The 14709-nt window shown below is 39.1% G+C and overlaps 1 protein-coding gene across 5 annotated transcripts in view; it reads right to left on the reverse strand.

The window, feature by feature from the left end:
• Positions 1-14709, reverse strand: part of CWC22 (CWC22 spliceosome associated protein) — a 60438-nt gene that overhangs the window by 8795 nt on the left and 36934 nt on the right. For all 5 annotated transcript variants that reach the window (XR_013347488.1, XM_077829916.1, XM_077829912.1 and 2 more), the window contains 5 exons: positions 5918-5995; positions 4427-4579; positions 3973-4100; positions 2936-3037; positions 2635-2834 (listed from right to left, as the gene is read on the reverse strand). Coding sequence is in view for 4 of the 5 variants with exons in the window: in XM_077829916.1 (XP_077686042.1) it covers positions 2635-2834; positions 2936-3037; positions 3973-4100; positions 4427-4579; positions 5918-5995 (661 nt within the window). In the remaining variant the exon portion in view is untranslated. The remainder of the gene's footprint in view (positions 1-2634; positions 2835-2935; positions 3038-3972; positions 4101-4426; positions 4580-5917; positions 5996-14709) is intronic.

Consider the following 14709-nt stretch of genomic DNA (forward strand, 5'->3'; position numbering starts at 1 on the left):
TCCATTGTGGAACAAGTTTTATTTAGCCAACCTACTAATATCTGTCAATACAGAACCTATTTAGTATTCGATGGAATGAACAAACATGGTGGACTTTTCCAAAAACATGGATAGTGTCATTATGTTGACTGGTCACTAAAAGAAGAGCTTAAAGGATGAGCTGCAAATAAAATACAAACATTACATCAACAATATTTGCTGAACATCCCCTAGAGTAAAAAGCACTATAAAGAATACAACTAAAAAAAAACCACCTTTGTTTCTTTTTACTCTAAGCATTGCGATGTCACACTGGCCAGCTCTAGCTCTGCTTAATTGTCTTTTGAAAGCATCACCGCTACCAAGGAGACACTAATACATTTTATTTTAGATCAAATAACTGAATTTTACAGCAGTCGCCTAACCTCTGATGTGGAGAGAGAGGTTGCTGGTGCTTCTCTAATGACATGTTTAAAACCAGCCCATAGGGAGTCACTTAAGTCATATTTTACAATATGTTGTATTTTTTTAAATAGTTTCTTTTTCATTATTATAGCTCTACTGGAATGTAAAAAATAAGAGAGACTTTGTAAAGTTGTTTAATGGATAAAAAAATAACTGACTTATTTGACTATAAGCAAGCTTCATGCTCCTACAGACAATACTGAGTCATAGCTGAGCTGGCAGGGGAAAATATTGGGGGACACAGTAAAAGACAAGTTCACTATTCGTTATGTGCTCAGTGCCCTCTTTCTCTGTTCCATTTCGATGTTCAGAACATATTGCTGAAGCAATTTTCTTTTAAAGTTCACCCTGGAAATGTACCTGAAGAACAAAAACACCCTTTCCAGAATAAATGTTTTTAAATCTGGTTCACTTCCTTTCTGTTGTAAGAAACATGGCATTTCTTTAATTCCTGGCCCACATCCCACTTACATATGCACAGAGTTTCCATCAGCACAGGAATCACAAATTCTTAGATTGTTCCTTAGCAAGAGACTTTTGCCTAGCAACATTTATGTGCCAGGTTTAATTGCTAGACCAGTACTACGCTGGTAAGAGAGTTGACAAATACAGTCCTCTGGGAAATGCTTTTCAGAATACTACTAGGAAGTCCTCATTATAGTCTATGGAAAGATGCAAAACTGTGAAGAACCTGAGATACAACCAACAATTAGCCTTTGCTTTCTAGCAAAACTGTGAAGTTTAAACCACTAGGGAATACAAAGTTACAAAAATGAAATCTGATTATCTCACAGAATTATTATAGTTAACACTGTAATTACTTTTGCCACATTCCTGCTTCTAGCGTACATAAATCAAAGCATACTGCAGAGATTATCAAAATGCATATATTAATCTGTTTTTGGAAAAAGGACAAAATAGTAGAAGAGAGTGTCCTTTTACAAAAAAAGCATGCTCACATTGACAGACTGCAGAATCAGTTGGTTTTTCACTAAGGACTTACCTCTCTGGTTCCTATCAAGCAGCTCAGCCAAGCTGCAGCTGTCTATGCAGAAGCCATCTGGCTCTTTGTGAACTTACGCCTCTCTGACCCGGTTAAACTGTGCCCTCCACTAGAGTTTTGTCATCATTAATGCAATAGCTTTATAGCGATACACAATCAGTTCAGACTTTGTAAAGTAAGCTTGCAACATAAAACAGAAATGCATTTCTAATGCATGTGTAATTCATATTGCTTGTGTACTTTTTATTAATAATTTTTTTGCTGCTAAAATCATAATAAATCAAATTAACTTTGAATCAGCAAGCTTCCTAACTACAGAAGTTCATGCTGTGCTATCATCTGCTCTCCCACCACACTATATAAGACAAAATGCTCTAATTTAGAATAGCAGATATATTTTAGATTAACAATGTTTATTATACTTCATGTCAAATAGCAGATTTTACATCAGCAAGATGATCTTATTAAAAATACTAATTATAATGCATGAAATTCTTGCATAACAAATTGTCGGCAAAAGTTTCATCTTTCTTGGAGAATTCTCAAGGGACAGGAGCCTGGGTTATTATAACAGCGCACCATACTGCTTCTGAGCAATAGGAATGGGAAGTGGATTCAGAAACCTAGACCTGCATAAGAAGCTAAATGAATTGAAGAGAACTCAGCAATCCCTTATCTGACACATGAAATAGCACAACTGTGGTTACAAGGAAGGAAGCCAAAAAAAAAAAAAAAAAAAGAGAGGATTGGAATCCAATGGACAGATCAAGAAGAGCCGTGAGACAGGTCTGTACTAAAAAAATAATAATAATAAAAAAAACAGGTGTGTTAACCTTTACAGTTCACTGATAATCCTGCCAAAAAGATACTGGTGCTAGGCCATTATTTATAAACAAGTATCAGGAAGTCTTAAATTAAATTGGGATATTAACTTTATGCAATGGACCCATCAGTTTAAGGAAACAGCCTCCAATATAATATGCTTCTCAAAAACCTCACTCTCTGGAAACAGGAGCAATTTCTTTTCTTTTAAGATTTCCAGAATTTTATCAAACTTACAGATAGGAATTTTTAAAGTACAGATTTAGCAATAAATAATTAAATATCAACTATAACTATTTCCTCATGGTAAGTATATAAGTGCACACAGTAAAGAGAGAATGAGTTAAATGATAGATGTTTAATACCTGAGACACTGCTATGGCCACTGCTAGAAGAGGAGTCACGGCCACTAGATGATCCTGAGCTACTATTACTGCTGTCAGGATTGGAATCTGAGGAGGAGTCAGACTCTGAGGAAGATGATGAGCTATCTGATGACTCAACATCTTGTTTCTGTGTCATGATCATCTTTGGTGCATTTTTCAGATGTTCCCGTAATTCATCCCTAATTAGCAACAAAAAACAAAACAATCTCAATCCTTAAACAGAAAGTCAAGCAATGTCAAATCAGGATTAAGACCAAAAAAAACAACAATGATTTCTTACGTTAGTCCTCCAAGACCAATGGAAGTGAAAAAATTTATGGCAAATCGAGTGTTTCTTGGGTTGTCCCGAGGCAATAATCCTTCAAAAAAAGGTTGCAGTGTTCTGATAAAAACAAAACATAGACGTTACACCTCACGCAGCAAACTATTCTTAATTTCTACATGCATTTTTTGAAAAATACATCATAGGAATCCCACAGGACAAAAATAGTCTTTGTTCACCATTGTTTTTTGCAGACACTGCAATGGATGAAAAAAAGCAATGCTTTTGTGGGTCCAGCAAAGTAAGTGTTCCTTTAGCAGAATTTTAAAATTTCTTCATAAGCCTGTGGTGGTTTTATTAAAAAAAAAAAAAAAAAAAAAAAGGACAGCCTTTTCCTGTCAGATGATGACAAATTTAAGAGCCTGATTCTGTAGCAGCTCTCCATTTAGAAATTCCATTGAATTGGGCCCTAAGGTAGGTCAAAGTTTGGGCTTCAATGAGTTTTGAGTGCTTGTTTAATTTACCATCATACAGGAGAATAGCTCCTGAAAAGGAGTAAGCCTTAGATCCTCAAGAAATAACCTGAACAATTGGAAGGATCCTCACTGTTGTGTAAGTACTGGAACACACACACACACACGAGAATGTACTACTTTTGTTGTGCTTAAAATAAAGCAATTAATCTTATAAAAATACAAAGTTAATATTTTTGAGGTCTTTCAGGCTCTGCCAAAAAAAAAAAAAAAAAGACTATCCTGCCCCACATCCTTCAGGAATGATGCTGATGTATACAAATAAATGTCCTTCAGCTAGAGAAGTTACTATTCAAGTTGAAACAGCAGTGGAACAAAACCAAGAAAATACAGGTCCTGATCCTTCAAATATTTATGCATGTTTAACTGACTAGTCAGAGCGCGTACACGGACATCAATCGGGGCCATAGTTTGTTATGTATTTTCACTTAGAAATTTTCACTTGAAAATGGAGAGTCTGTATGTACTCTTACAGGGTGAAAGAATTCAAAGGACAACGCTCAGAGTAAAATTTCAACTTACTCATCCTTTAATCTTGCATTAAGATTAGGAAGTCCCATATATTCACTAAGTTCCTGGAAGAATATTTTGACGAAAATTCTACTGGACGATGTAGTAGTTTCTTCACTCAATATTATACATTCAAGGACCTGAAAATGTTAAGAAAAAACAGATTTTAAATATATACACCCAGTTCTATTTTTAGAAGGTCAAGCTCAACCTTTGGCCCGTATATAGAATAGCATCTTTCACCCCAACACTATAGCAATATAGTTTGTAAGAATGTTAATTAAAATAACACATTTTGATTTTTTTTTTTTAATCAGAGTCTTAGTAGTTTAAGTCTCAGGCTTTAAAAAACAAGACTTAAAAAAAGGCATCCCTGACACCAAGCATGATATATTGTAATTTATTTCTGAGAACTACAGACTAGCTACTGAAGAAAGAAGCTAGGACAAAGCCCTTTTCTACTTACACTCCAGGGAAGTGAATCTGTGTACAGAAGATGAGCAAACATCTTGGCTACATTTCTCAATTTGTTTGTTTCCAAACGGTGGATAGTATCATACTGTTCTTTGAAAATAGCTTCAAAGGATTCCATGTATTCTTTTTTTAACATGCAGAAACGCTGAAATAACATTGTACAGTTAAAACAACCAGATTAAATAAAAACAGAACATTAAACAAAAATATATTTAGAACTAAGCATTTATATAGAAGTCTTTCCTTTTAAAAGGAAAGGAAAAAATACCTTTAAATGGAATATAAAGATCAATTTATTACCTCCAGCAGTTGCTCGGAGGAAACTCATCTTGCATTATGAAACAATAATTATCAATTTTGACATGTTACTAGATAAGGTAATTTCTTCTACCTTGCAACATCTCGATTCTAGTAGTCTCACCTGGTGGGACCCCTTAATACAATACCACAGGACATAATATTTTTAATTACATCATTGCAAGTTTATTTGAAACTAGAGAAATAGAAGGGAGCATAGTTAGTGTCAAGACATTTCAGGCAGAAACAGCAATTCCAAGAAATATAAAGAACACACTTTGTTCCGTAATAATCCTGGATATTGAAATATTTTTCACGGCAATCTGTAATAAAGTACGATAAATTTATTCGGTAAATTTCAACATCCAGGATTATTATGGAACCAAGTGCTTTCTTATAACCGGTTACTAGCAAATTATAAGGTAACTGTTAGTACTAGGTGAGTAATAGAAAAAGGAAATATGGTCCTTTGTGCACAGCTACATCAGCAGTAACATTTTCTAAAAATCTGATTGTCTAGAAATTAATGAAACTTCTGTAATTGTAAGTAACCTTGGTAAGGACATCAAAAGTTTTACTTATGTAAACTTTATTAGAGTCAGCTATACTGAGATTACAGATGGAGTAAAAGGAAAACTGCTACTTAATAAATAATTGTAACAAAAGTTATAACCAATTTTACACACACACACACACAAAGAAGAAGAAAACCAGATTTGTTTCTTTTAGTGAGAGAATGGTGCAGGAATGAGCCAAGTCATCCTAATTTGCTAAATAAACTAACTAAGCAACCTTAACGAAGTGGAGAAACAACGGAGAACTCCAAAATACTATCTTTCCTGCTGCAAGAAAATTATTTATAACAAAGCATAGTACTTTGCACTTATGTAGTTCCGTTACTGTTAGTGCTATCCATTGGCCACTGACCATCCTCCTACAAGATAGGAATATTTAAAAAAAACAGGGAAAAAGTGTGCTCCCATTCTGCATTTACTGTGAATGCTTATTACCATCTAATGGATAATCCAACCACCTCAGCTCATATAACCAACTTCAGAACGAAAGAGCCACACGTAATTGACTTATTTATCGTAAAATATCAGATGCTTATATGAAAACTTTTACTGCCATATTATATAAATTATGTTTCTTGCTGTAAAATTTGAAGTCTGAAAGTGGAACTCACCCCTGCCAGTAAACCAAAGAATTTCTCATATGTTCTTTGTTGAGCACAGCAGTCAAGGATCATGTTGCAGAGTTCTTTCTGTTTTAAGATAACACAAAAATTCCTCTACATAAATTCTCTGTAGTAGTAGAAATCCACTCCATAAACGCAAAAATATTAAAGAATGATTTTCGCATGGACGCCATCTTTGAAACAAGCACTTAATTTTTTTCTAAAGAAAGGTCAGAGGGGTCAATTTCAGTAGTTTTCTGAATTTCCACTATTTTGGAAGGTATCTGGGGCTTAGCTATTAACCTTCTCTATCCAAATTTCTCCACCTGCCCAGATCTGCAGGGAAGTTATAATCCTGTAGTCTTACTAAAGAAATGTCATCACAAATTCAACATTATGATATAACTGCAAGATTAAAAAGACAATGGGCTGTAAAAAGGGAAACGACTTTTAAAACACTGATACCTTTATGCAATAAGGAAAGGGTCTTAGAAAGTGAATGATAAAGCCAAGCGTAAATATGAAATTCCTTGAGTAAATGGCAGTTGAGAATGCTCTGTGGTCTCAAGATCAGAACTTAAGGTGTTGATTTTACAAAGAGACTTATACATTTGTGAGTAGTGACTTCTTTAGGACTAGTCATGTGTGCAACATTAAGCATGTGTGAATGGGTACATTTACACTACAGACTACACCAGCATAGTTATGCTTGCATAACCTCATAATGTAGATACAGCCTAGCTGACAAAAGGGGTTTTTCTGCCAGTGTAGGAAGATTTCAGAACAACATCCGTGTTAGTCTGTATTCGCAAAAAGAAAAGGAGTACTTGTGGCACCTTAGAGACTAACCAATTTATTTAAGCATAAGCTTTCGTGAGCTACAGCTCACTTCATCGGATGCATACTGTGGAAAATACAGAAGATGTTTTTATACACACAGACCATGAAAAAATGGGTGTTTACCACTACAAAAGGTTTTCTCTCCCCCCACCCCACTCTCCTGCTGGTAATAACTTATCTAAAGTGATCACTCTCCTTACAATGTGTATGATAATCAAGGTGGGCCATTTCCAGCACAAATCCAGGGTTTAACAAGAACGTCGGGGGGGGGGGGGGGAACAAGGGTAAATAGGTTACCTTGCATAATGACTTAGCCACTCCCAGTCTCTATTCAAGCCTAGGTTAATTGTATCCAATTTGCAAATGAATTCCATTTCAACAGTCTCTCGCTGGAGTCTGGTTTTGAAGTTTTTTTGTTGTAATATCGCAATTTTCATGTCTGTAATCGCGTGACCAGAGAGATTGAAGTGTTCTCCGACTGGTTTATGAATGTTATAATTCTTGACATCTGATTTGTGTCCATTTATTCTTTTACGTAGAGACTGTCCAGTTTGACCAATGTACATGGCAGAGGGGCATTGCTGGCACATGATGGCATATATCACATTGGTGGATGTGCAGGTGAACGAGCCTCTGATAGTGTGGCTGATGTGATTAGGCCCTGTGATGGTGTCCCCTGAATAGATATGTGGGCACAGTTGGCAACGGGCTTTGTTGCAAGGATAGGTTCCTGGGTTAGTGGTTCTGTTGTGTGGTATGTGGTTGCTGGTGAGTATTTGCTTCAGGTTGGGGGGCTGTCTGTAGGCAAGGACTGGCCTGTCTCCAAAGATTTGTGAGAGTGTTGGGTCATCCTTCAGGATAGGTTGTAGATCCTTAATAATGCGTTGGAGGGGTTTTAGTTGGGGGCTGAAGGTGACGGCTAGTGGCGTTCTGTTATTTTCTTTGTTAGGCCTGTCCTGTAGTAGGTGACTTCTGGGAACTCTTCTGGCTCTATCAATCTGTTTCTTCACTTCTGCAGGTGGGTATTGTAGTTGTAAGAATGCTTGATAGAGATCTTGTAGGTGTTTGTCTCTGTCTGAGGGGTTGGAGCAAATGCGGTTGTATCGCAGAGCTTGGCTGTAGACAATGGATCGTGTGGTGTGGTCAGGGTGAAAGCTGGAGGCATGTAGGTGGGAATAGCCGTCAGTAGGTTTCCAGTATAGGGTGGTGTTTATGTGACCATCGTTTATTAGCACTGTAGTGTCCCGGAAGTGGATCTCTTGTGTGGACTGGACCAGGCTGAGGTTGATGGTGGGATGGAAATTGTTGAAATCATGGTGGAATTCCTCAAGGGCTTCTTTTCCATGGGTCCAGATGATGAAGATGTCATCAATATAGCACAAGTAAAGTAGGGGCATTAGGGGACAAGAGCTGAGGAAGCGTTGTTCTAAGTCAGCCATAAAAATGTTGGCATACTGTGGGGCCATGTGGGTACCCATAGCAGTGCTGCTGATTTGACGGTATACATTGTCCCCAAATGTAAAATAGTTATGGGTAAGGACAAAGTAAGGACAGAGCCAGAAGAGTTCCCAGAAGTCACCTACTACGGGACAAGCCTAACAAAGAAAATAACAGAACGCCACTAGCCGTCACCTTCAGCCCCCAACTAAAACCCCTCCAACGCATTATGAAGGATCTACAACCTATTCTGAAGGATGACCCAACACTCTCACAAATCTTGGGAGACAGGCCAGTTTTTTTGGGGGGGAGGAGCATTCATATCAGCACAGCTATGTTAGTCAGGGACATGTTTTTTTCACAACCCTGACTGATGCTGCTGTAACTTTCAAATGTAGACTATGCCAAAATCTCTACAGGATTGGGGCCTAAATTACTCTCTCATTCACATTCATGTCCACTCTAAACCACAAAAATCTAATCCAAATAATGGCTAAAATTATTCCCTTCTTGTATTACAATTAAGGGACTGTTGAGTAATTCAGATACCAAATTTAGGTTTTAGTAAAGCCCAATAGGAACATAAAACAAAAAGAACTAAGAAAAACCCAACAATTAAAATAGATTAATTTTTTGGGTTTTTTTTGGGTTAAGTTTCTTCTCAATGCCAGAAACCCAAATATAAGATCTGGGCTAGTTCATTAAAATTAAAAAGAGACCACATAAATGTTGAAAAGTACATTTGTTTCTCTAATTCTTTTATGTTTAACTGTCAAAATATAGTATAAGGCTTTTTTTTTTTAAAATGACACTTTACTTGACAGTTCCAGTTTAGATATTTTTATGCACATTCTATTCTGCTATGTAGAGAACTTTCTGGCATCACTAAAAGATGGAGTTTTTGAAGAATTTTACAAGTAAAATAATTTAGAAGAATAATTGATTAACAAGAGTAAGTTAAGTTACCTTACAGATAAAATCACTTTGAAACATACCATTTTTTATCTGGACTTCCCTCACCCCAAATCAGAAATTTTTGTACATTTTAATTACTGTACACCAAGGAAAGCTATATAAAACAATAAGGCTCAATCATGGTGTCAGGGTTCCTTCCCCACTCTGAACTCTAGGGTACAGATGTGGGGACCTGCATGAAAGACCCCCTAAGCTTATTCTTACCACCTTAGGTTAAAAACTTCCCCGAAGTACAAACTTTGCCTTGTCCTTGAACAGTATGCTGCCACCACCAAGTGTTTAAAACAAAGAACAGGGAAAGAGACCACTTGGAGACGTCTTCCCCCTAAATATACCCCCAAGCCCTACACACCCCTTTTCCTGGGGAGGCTTGAGAATAATATCCTAACCAATTGGTTACAAAACCATCAAAGACCGAAACCCCTGGATCTTGGAACAATGGAAAAATCAGTCAGGTTCTTAAAAGAAGGATTTTATTTAAAAAAAAAAAAAAAAAAACGTAAAAATCATCTCTGTAAAATCAGGATGGAAAATACTTTACAGGGTATTCAGATTCAAAACACAGAGGATCCCCCTGTGGGCAAAACCTTAAAGTTACAGAAAACAGGAATAAACCTCCCTCTTAACATAGGGAAAATTCACATAAAACAAAAGATAAACTAATCCGCCTTGCCTGGCTTACCTATACTGGTTGCAATATTGGAGACTTGGATTAGGATGGGTTGGAGAAAATGGATTTCTGTTTGGCCTCTCTCAGACCCAGAAGAGAACAACCACGTAAACAAAGAGCACAAACAAAAGCCTTCACCCCCCCGCAAGATCTGAAAGTATCTTGTCCCCTTATTGGTCCTTTGGGTCAGGTACCAGCCAGGTTAGCTGAGCTTCTTAATCCTTTACAGGTAACAGGATGTTGCCTCTGGCCAGGAGGGATTTTATAGCACTGTATATAGAAAGGTGGTTACCCTTCCCTTTATATTAATGACACATGGATTTGCCACAAGCCCTAACAAGGGGAGCGCCTTGTTGCATTGCTCCTTGGAGCAGACCAGGAGATCATGACTCTGAGACTATGTCTACCCTAGAGAGCTTTCAGCTGCGCAGCTCTAAGATCTCTAGTGTAGCTGCTTTATGCAAACATAATTAGTCCACCCCCAATGAGCGGCAGTACTTATGTTGGTGGGAGAAGCTCTGCCGTAGACGTAGCGCTGTCCACACAGGCGCTTATGTCAGCGTCATTTATGTTGAGCTGACATAAGCGCCCCTGAGTGACAAATTATACTGACAGAAGTGGTAGTGTAGACAGCCTGAGTCACAATCTGCTTTCCAGTTTCCCTCTGCTCCACTGGGGAGGATACACTTGTGCAGAAGTGAGATGGGGAAATGGGATATAGCTTCTTTTCTCTCTGCATTGCTATCTGGGTAGCTGTCATACAGGGATATGGGGGCACCTTACACCTCCTTACTCCCTTGCACAATTGTGTAAGCGGGTCCACAATCTGCCCTGTGGCAGCAACTTAAAAACCATTTGTAAAGAATAATTAATATTAAGACAACAGAAGCAAACATTTTCATATAAATGGACAGTGCATTTAACACTGTACTTCATTCAATTTAGTTAACATATTTTATTTTCCCCATAAGATTTAGTCCATTAACAACAACAAAAATGATGGTAGTTCCAAAATACATTATGTTTAAGATGCCAACTTTGTAGATTTTTGCAGATGTCTGATCTAAATCTTGTTATGAAGGATCTGTCTAGCTGTTTAGATCATTTCATAGCATTTTAATAAGATGACTTGTCAGACTTGTTAAAACACAAAAAAAGACATTGCACGCTAAAAAGTAACAATTAATTAGACTGTCAGCAATTAGACCTCTTTAGCAATTAGTTTAAATATGTTTGTCTCTTTAGACTAATTAGAAATCTTAGGAAAAACAGAACACACACATTTATATTTATTTTCTCAAAACTGAGAAGTCACAACAACAAATTTCCCGCAATCAATAGAGAATAAATATATTTAATGCCACTTCAATTAAAAAAAAGTCTAAACACATTTATACTTTAAATATGGTAAGTCTTATATTAAATCTGTTGTAATGTACTCCCATTTGTACCAATCCTTCTATCATGAAATCCTAAAAGAAACATTTTTTCCCATTACACAGCTCAAATACACAAAACAAGCTAACAAAAATAAATAAAATAAAAATAATAAAGGCATAATCTATTCAGTGTTAAACAAGTAACATTCAGCAAATACTGTACCAAAAAAGTTAACTTACAAATCTGTTTAAGGCCATTCTTTTCAACTTAGTCACATTGTGTTAGCTTGATATATTAAAATGCGTATTAACTTTTTTATATTACCCTCCCGTTTTACAGTAATGCTGTAATCAGTTTTCAAACAATAAAACAGGGCAAAGTGCTGATGCCACTGCTAATAAAGTCAGCACGACTTGCAAAACCAATTACTTTTTCCTCATATTAAATGCAATTACAACATTGATATCCCTTGTGGTTTACAGTAATTAAATATTTTAACATTTTAATTAAATATTACAATGATTTCTAGGAGAGTATCTTGAATAACCACATGCATGAAAATAGATTTACCCACAAAGACATTCTTGCTAGTGTTATCAAAACAAGTTGAGGTTAGGTCTAGAGTAACTGTCTTCTAGATTAAAAATTAACAAACTTTGAAATGATTTAATTAATTTTTAGAGAGATGTGACAAGTTCACATTGCAATTTTAACTTCAATTATAGCTTTAAAGGTTACTTCACTAGTTTCTCTGCTCAGAACACTTCTGATAATGCCTATGACACCAACAGTCTGGACTTTAAGTCCATCATTTGCTTTAAAAAGCCAGTGAATTTTAATTTTTATAGACAATTTATATACCAGATAGCTCCAAGGTTTTTACATACTTAATGCACAAATTGCATGCAAAAATGACTGTCATCAATGTTTTAATGATACCTTTCCAATCATGATGTAACTAAGTATTTCAAAAGTATTACAGAGTTCTCGAGTCCCACATGTGAAGTGAATCACTTATTTTTTATGAAGACCTTTAGCTCCAGATGTGATTTTGTATCATGGAAAGGTCACTCCACTTGGAAGTGTCCCTGTGTGTGGGTGGTTGAAAGATAAGTTAGAAGACTCAAAAAAAGGTGCACTCTCCAAAATGCCTGCTCCATTTCTACCTCTATCCTACAGAACAGCGGTTCTTAGCTAGGGTTCCACGAGCAAGTTTCAGGGGGGCCACCAAAATAAGTCAGAGAGTAGGGCTGGCGTTAGACAGGCTAGGGCCCAGGGCAGAAAGCCATAGCTCAAGCCCCGCTGCACAGGGCTGAAGCTAAAGCCTGAGCAACTTAGTTTTGCAGGGCCCTGAGCAATTGCCCTGCATGCTACCCCCTAACACCGGCTCTGGCTTTTAATTTACTGGATATGCAGAAAAACAGCTGCTGTGGGCTGTGAAGTTTTTATACCATATAGGGAGTGCGAGTGCACTCAGAAAGAAAAAGGCTGCTGAGAACCCTTGCTATAGAAAAACCAACCAGAAAAAGACAACTGGGGCTAAAGAGAAGAAAAAGACAGTTACCTGTTCTGTAACTGGTGTTCTTCGAGATGTGTTGCTCATGTCCATTCCATATTCGGTGTGTGTACTCGCCACATGCACCGGTGCCAGAAGTGTTTCCCTCAGTGGCAGCTTGAGAAGCACTGCTCTATGGATATCTGATGTGGGGGGACCAGCAATTTATTTCCCAATGTGTGTGCAGACCGGCAGCCGATGGCTCGCGGACTGGCACCGGTCCACGGGAGAACCACTTTGAGTAGCACTGCCGTAGAGGACTGGCTCTGGCGCCCTCTGGAGTGGCGGGCACATGCTCCGGTATAAGGGGCGCCGCCAGCTCCCCCCACCCTCAGTTCCTTCTTGCCAAAACTCTGACAGTGGGGAAGGAGGGCAAGTCATGGAGTGGACATAAGCAACACATCTCAAACACCAGTTACAGAACAGGTAACTGTCTTTTCTTTTTCAAGTGCCTGCTCATGTCCATTCCGTATTTGGTGACTCCCAAGCAGTACCAATGGAGAAGGGTAGGAGTTCAAGGATGTGTAGATTGCAACATGGCTCTGCAGAACCCAGAGTCATCCAATGGCCTGCTGCATGAGGGCATAATGTACTGTGAACGTGTGAACCAAAGACCACGTCGCGGCTCTGCAAATGTCCTGGATGGGAATGTGCGCCAGGAAGGCTGCCAAGGACACCTGAGCTCTGGTCAAATGGGCCCTCACAATCGGCGGCAGTGGGACCTGTGCCAGCTCGTAACAGGTCCCGGATGCAGGAGGTGATCCAGTTGGAAATACTCTGTGGACACTGGAAGGCCCTTCATCCTGTCCGCTGTCGCGAAGAAGAGCTGGGTCAACCTGTGGAAGGGCTTGATATGCTCCAGCTAAAATGCCAGGGCACGTCTGACTTCCAGGGCATGTAGCCTCCTTTACTCACTGTGCAGCCAGGGACAAAACACCATGAGGAAGATGTCCTGGTTGACATGGAAGGAAAACACTACTTTTGGCAGAAATGCCAGATGGGGTCACAACTGAACTTTGTTCTCGTAGAACACTGTATACAGTGGCTCCAATGTCAGGCCTTTAATCTCCGACACTCATTTAGCTAATGCTACCACCACAAGGAAAGTGACCTTTCATGACAGGTGGGAAAGGGAGCAGGAGACCATAGGCTCAAAGGGCAGGCCCATGAGCCTAGAAAGAACTAAGTGAAGGTCCCACTGTGGGACAGGAGCCTGGACTGGCGGGAAGAGTCTCTCGAGGCCTTTCAGGAATCTGACCGACATGTTGTGCGAGAACACCGTCTGACCTTGGATTGGCGGGTGGAAAGCAGAGATGGCTGCAAGGTGCATCCTGATGGAAGAGAGGGTCAGCCCCTGGTTCTTAAGATGAAGAAGGTAATCTAAGATTGTAAGGAAGAGCATGACGGAGAGATGCTATGCTCAGACACCCAGTCGGAGAACCTCATCCACTTGGCCAGGTGGGTTGCTCTAGCAGAAGGCTTCCTGCTTTCCAGGACGACTTGCTGGACCTCATTAAGAGCAGGTCCGCTCCTCCGGGTTCAACCACGCAACATCCAAGCCATGAGGTGGAGGGAGGTGAGGCTGGGGTGTAAGAGGCTCCTGTGATCTTGCAAAATCAGATCTGGTCGGTTGGGAAGGAGCCCGGGAGCAGTCTCCACCAGCGTGCCGAACCAATGCTGGCACGGCCACACTGAGGCGATCGTGATAACTTGGGACTTGTCTCTCTTGTTCTTTGACAGGTCTCTGCTGATGAGTGGGATTGTCAGGAATGCATTCATCAGACCCCCCTGACCATGACAGGAGGAAAGCGTCAGAGAGAGAGAGTCAGTCCTTGCCCAGATCTTCTGGAAGAGCAATCAGGCTACCTCCGGATGCAGTGACCACTCGTGGTGAGAGAAAAAGGACCTGCGGAGGCACTCTGCCAGCGTGTTCCTGACACTGGG

This window comes from Eretmochelys imbricata, chromosome 11 (assembly GCF_965152235.1).
Source record: "Eretmochelys imbricata isolate rEreImb1 chromosome 11, rEreImb1.hap1, whole genome shotgun sequence".
Lineage (NCBI taxonomy): Eukaryota > Metazoa > Chordata > Testudines > Cheloniidae > Eretmochelys > Eretmochelys imbricata.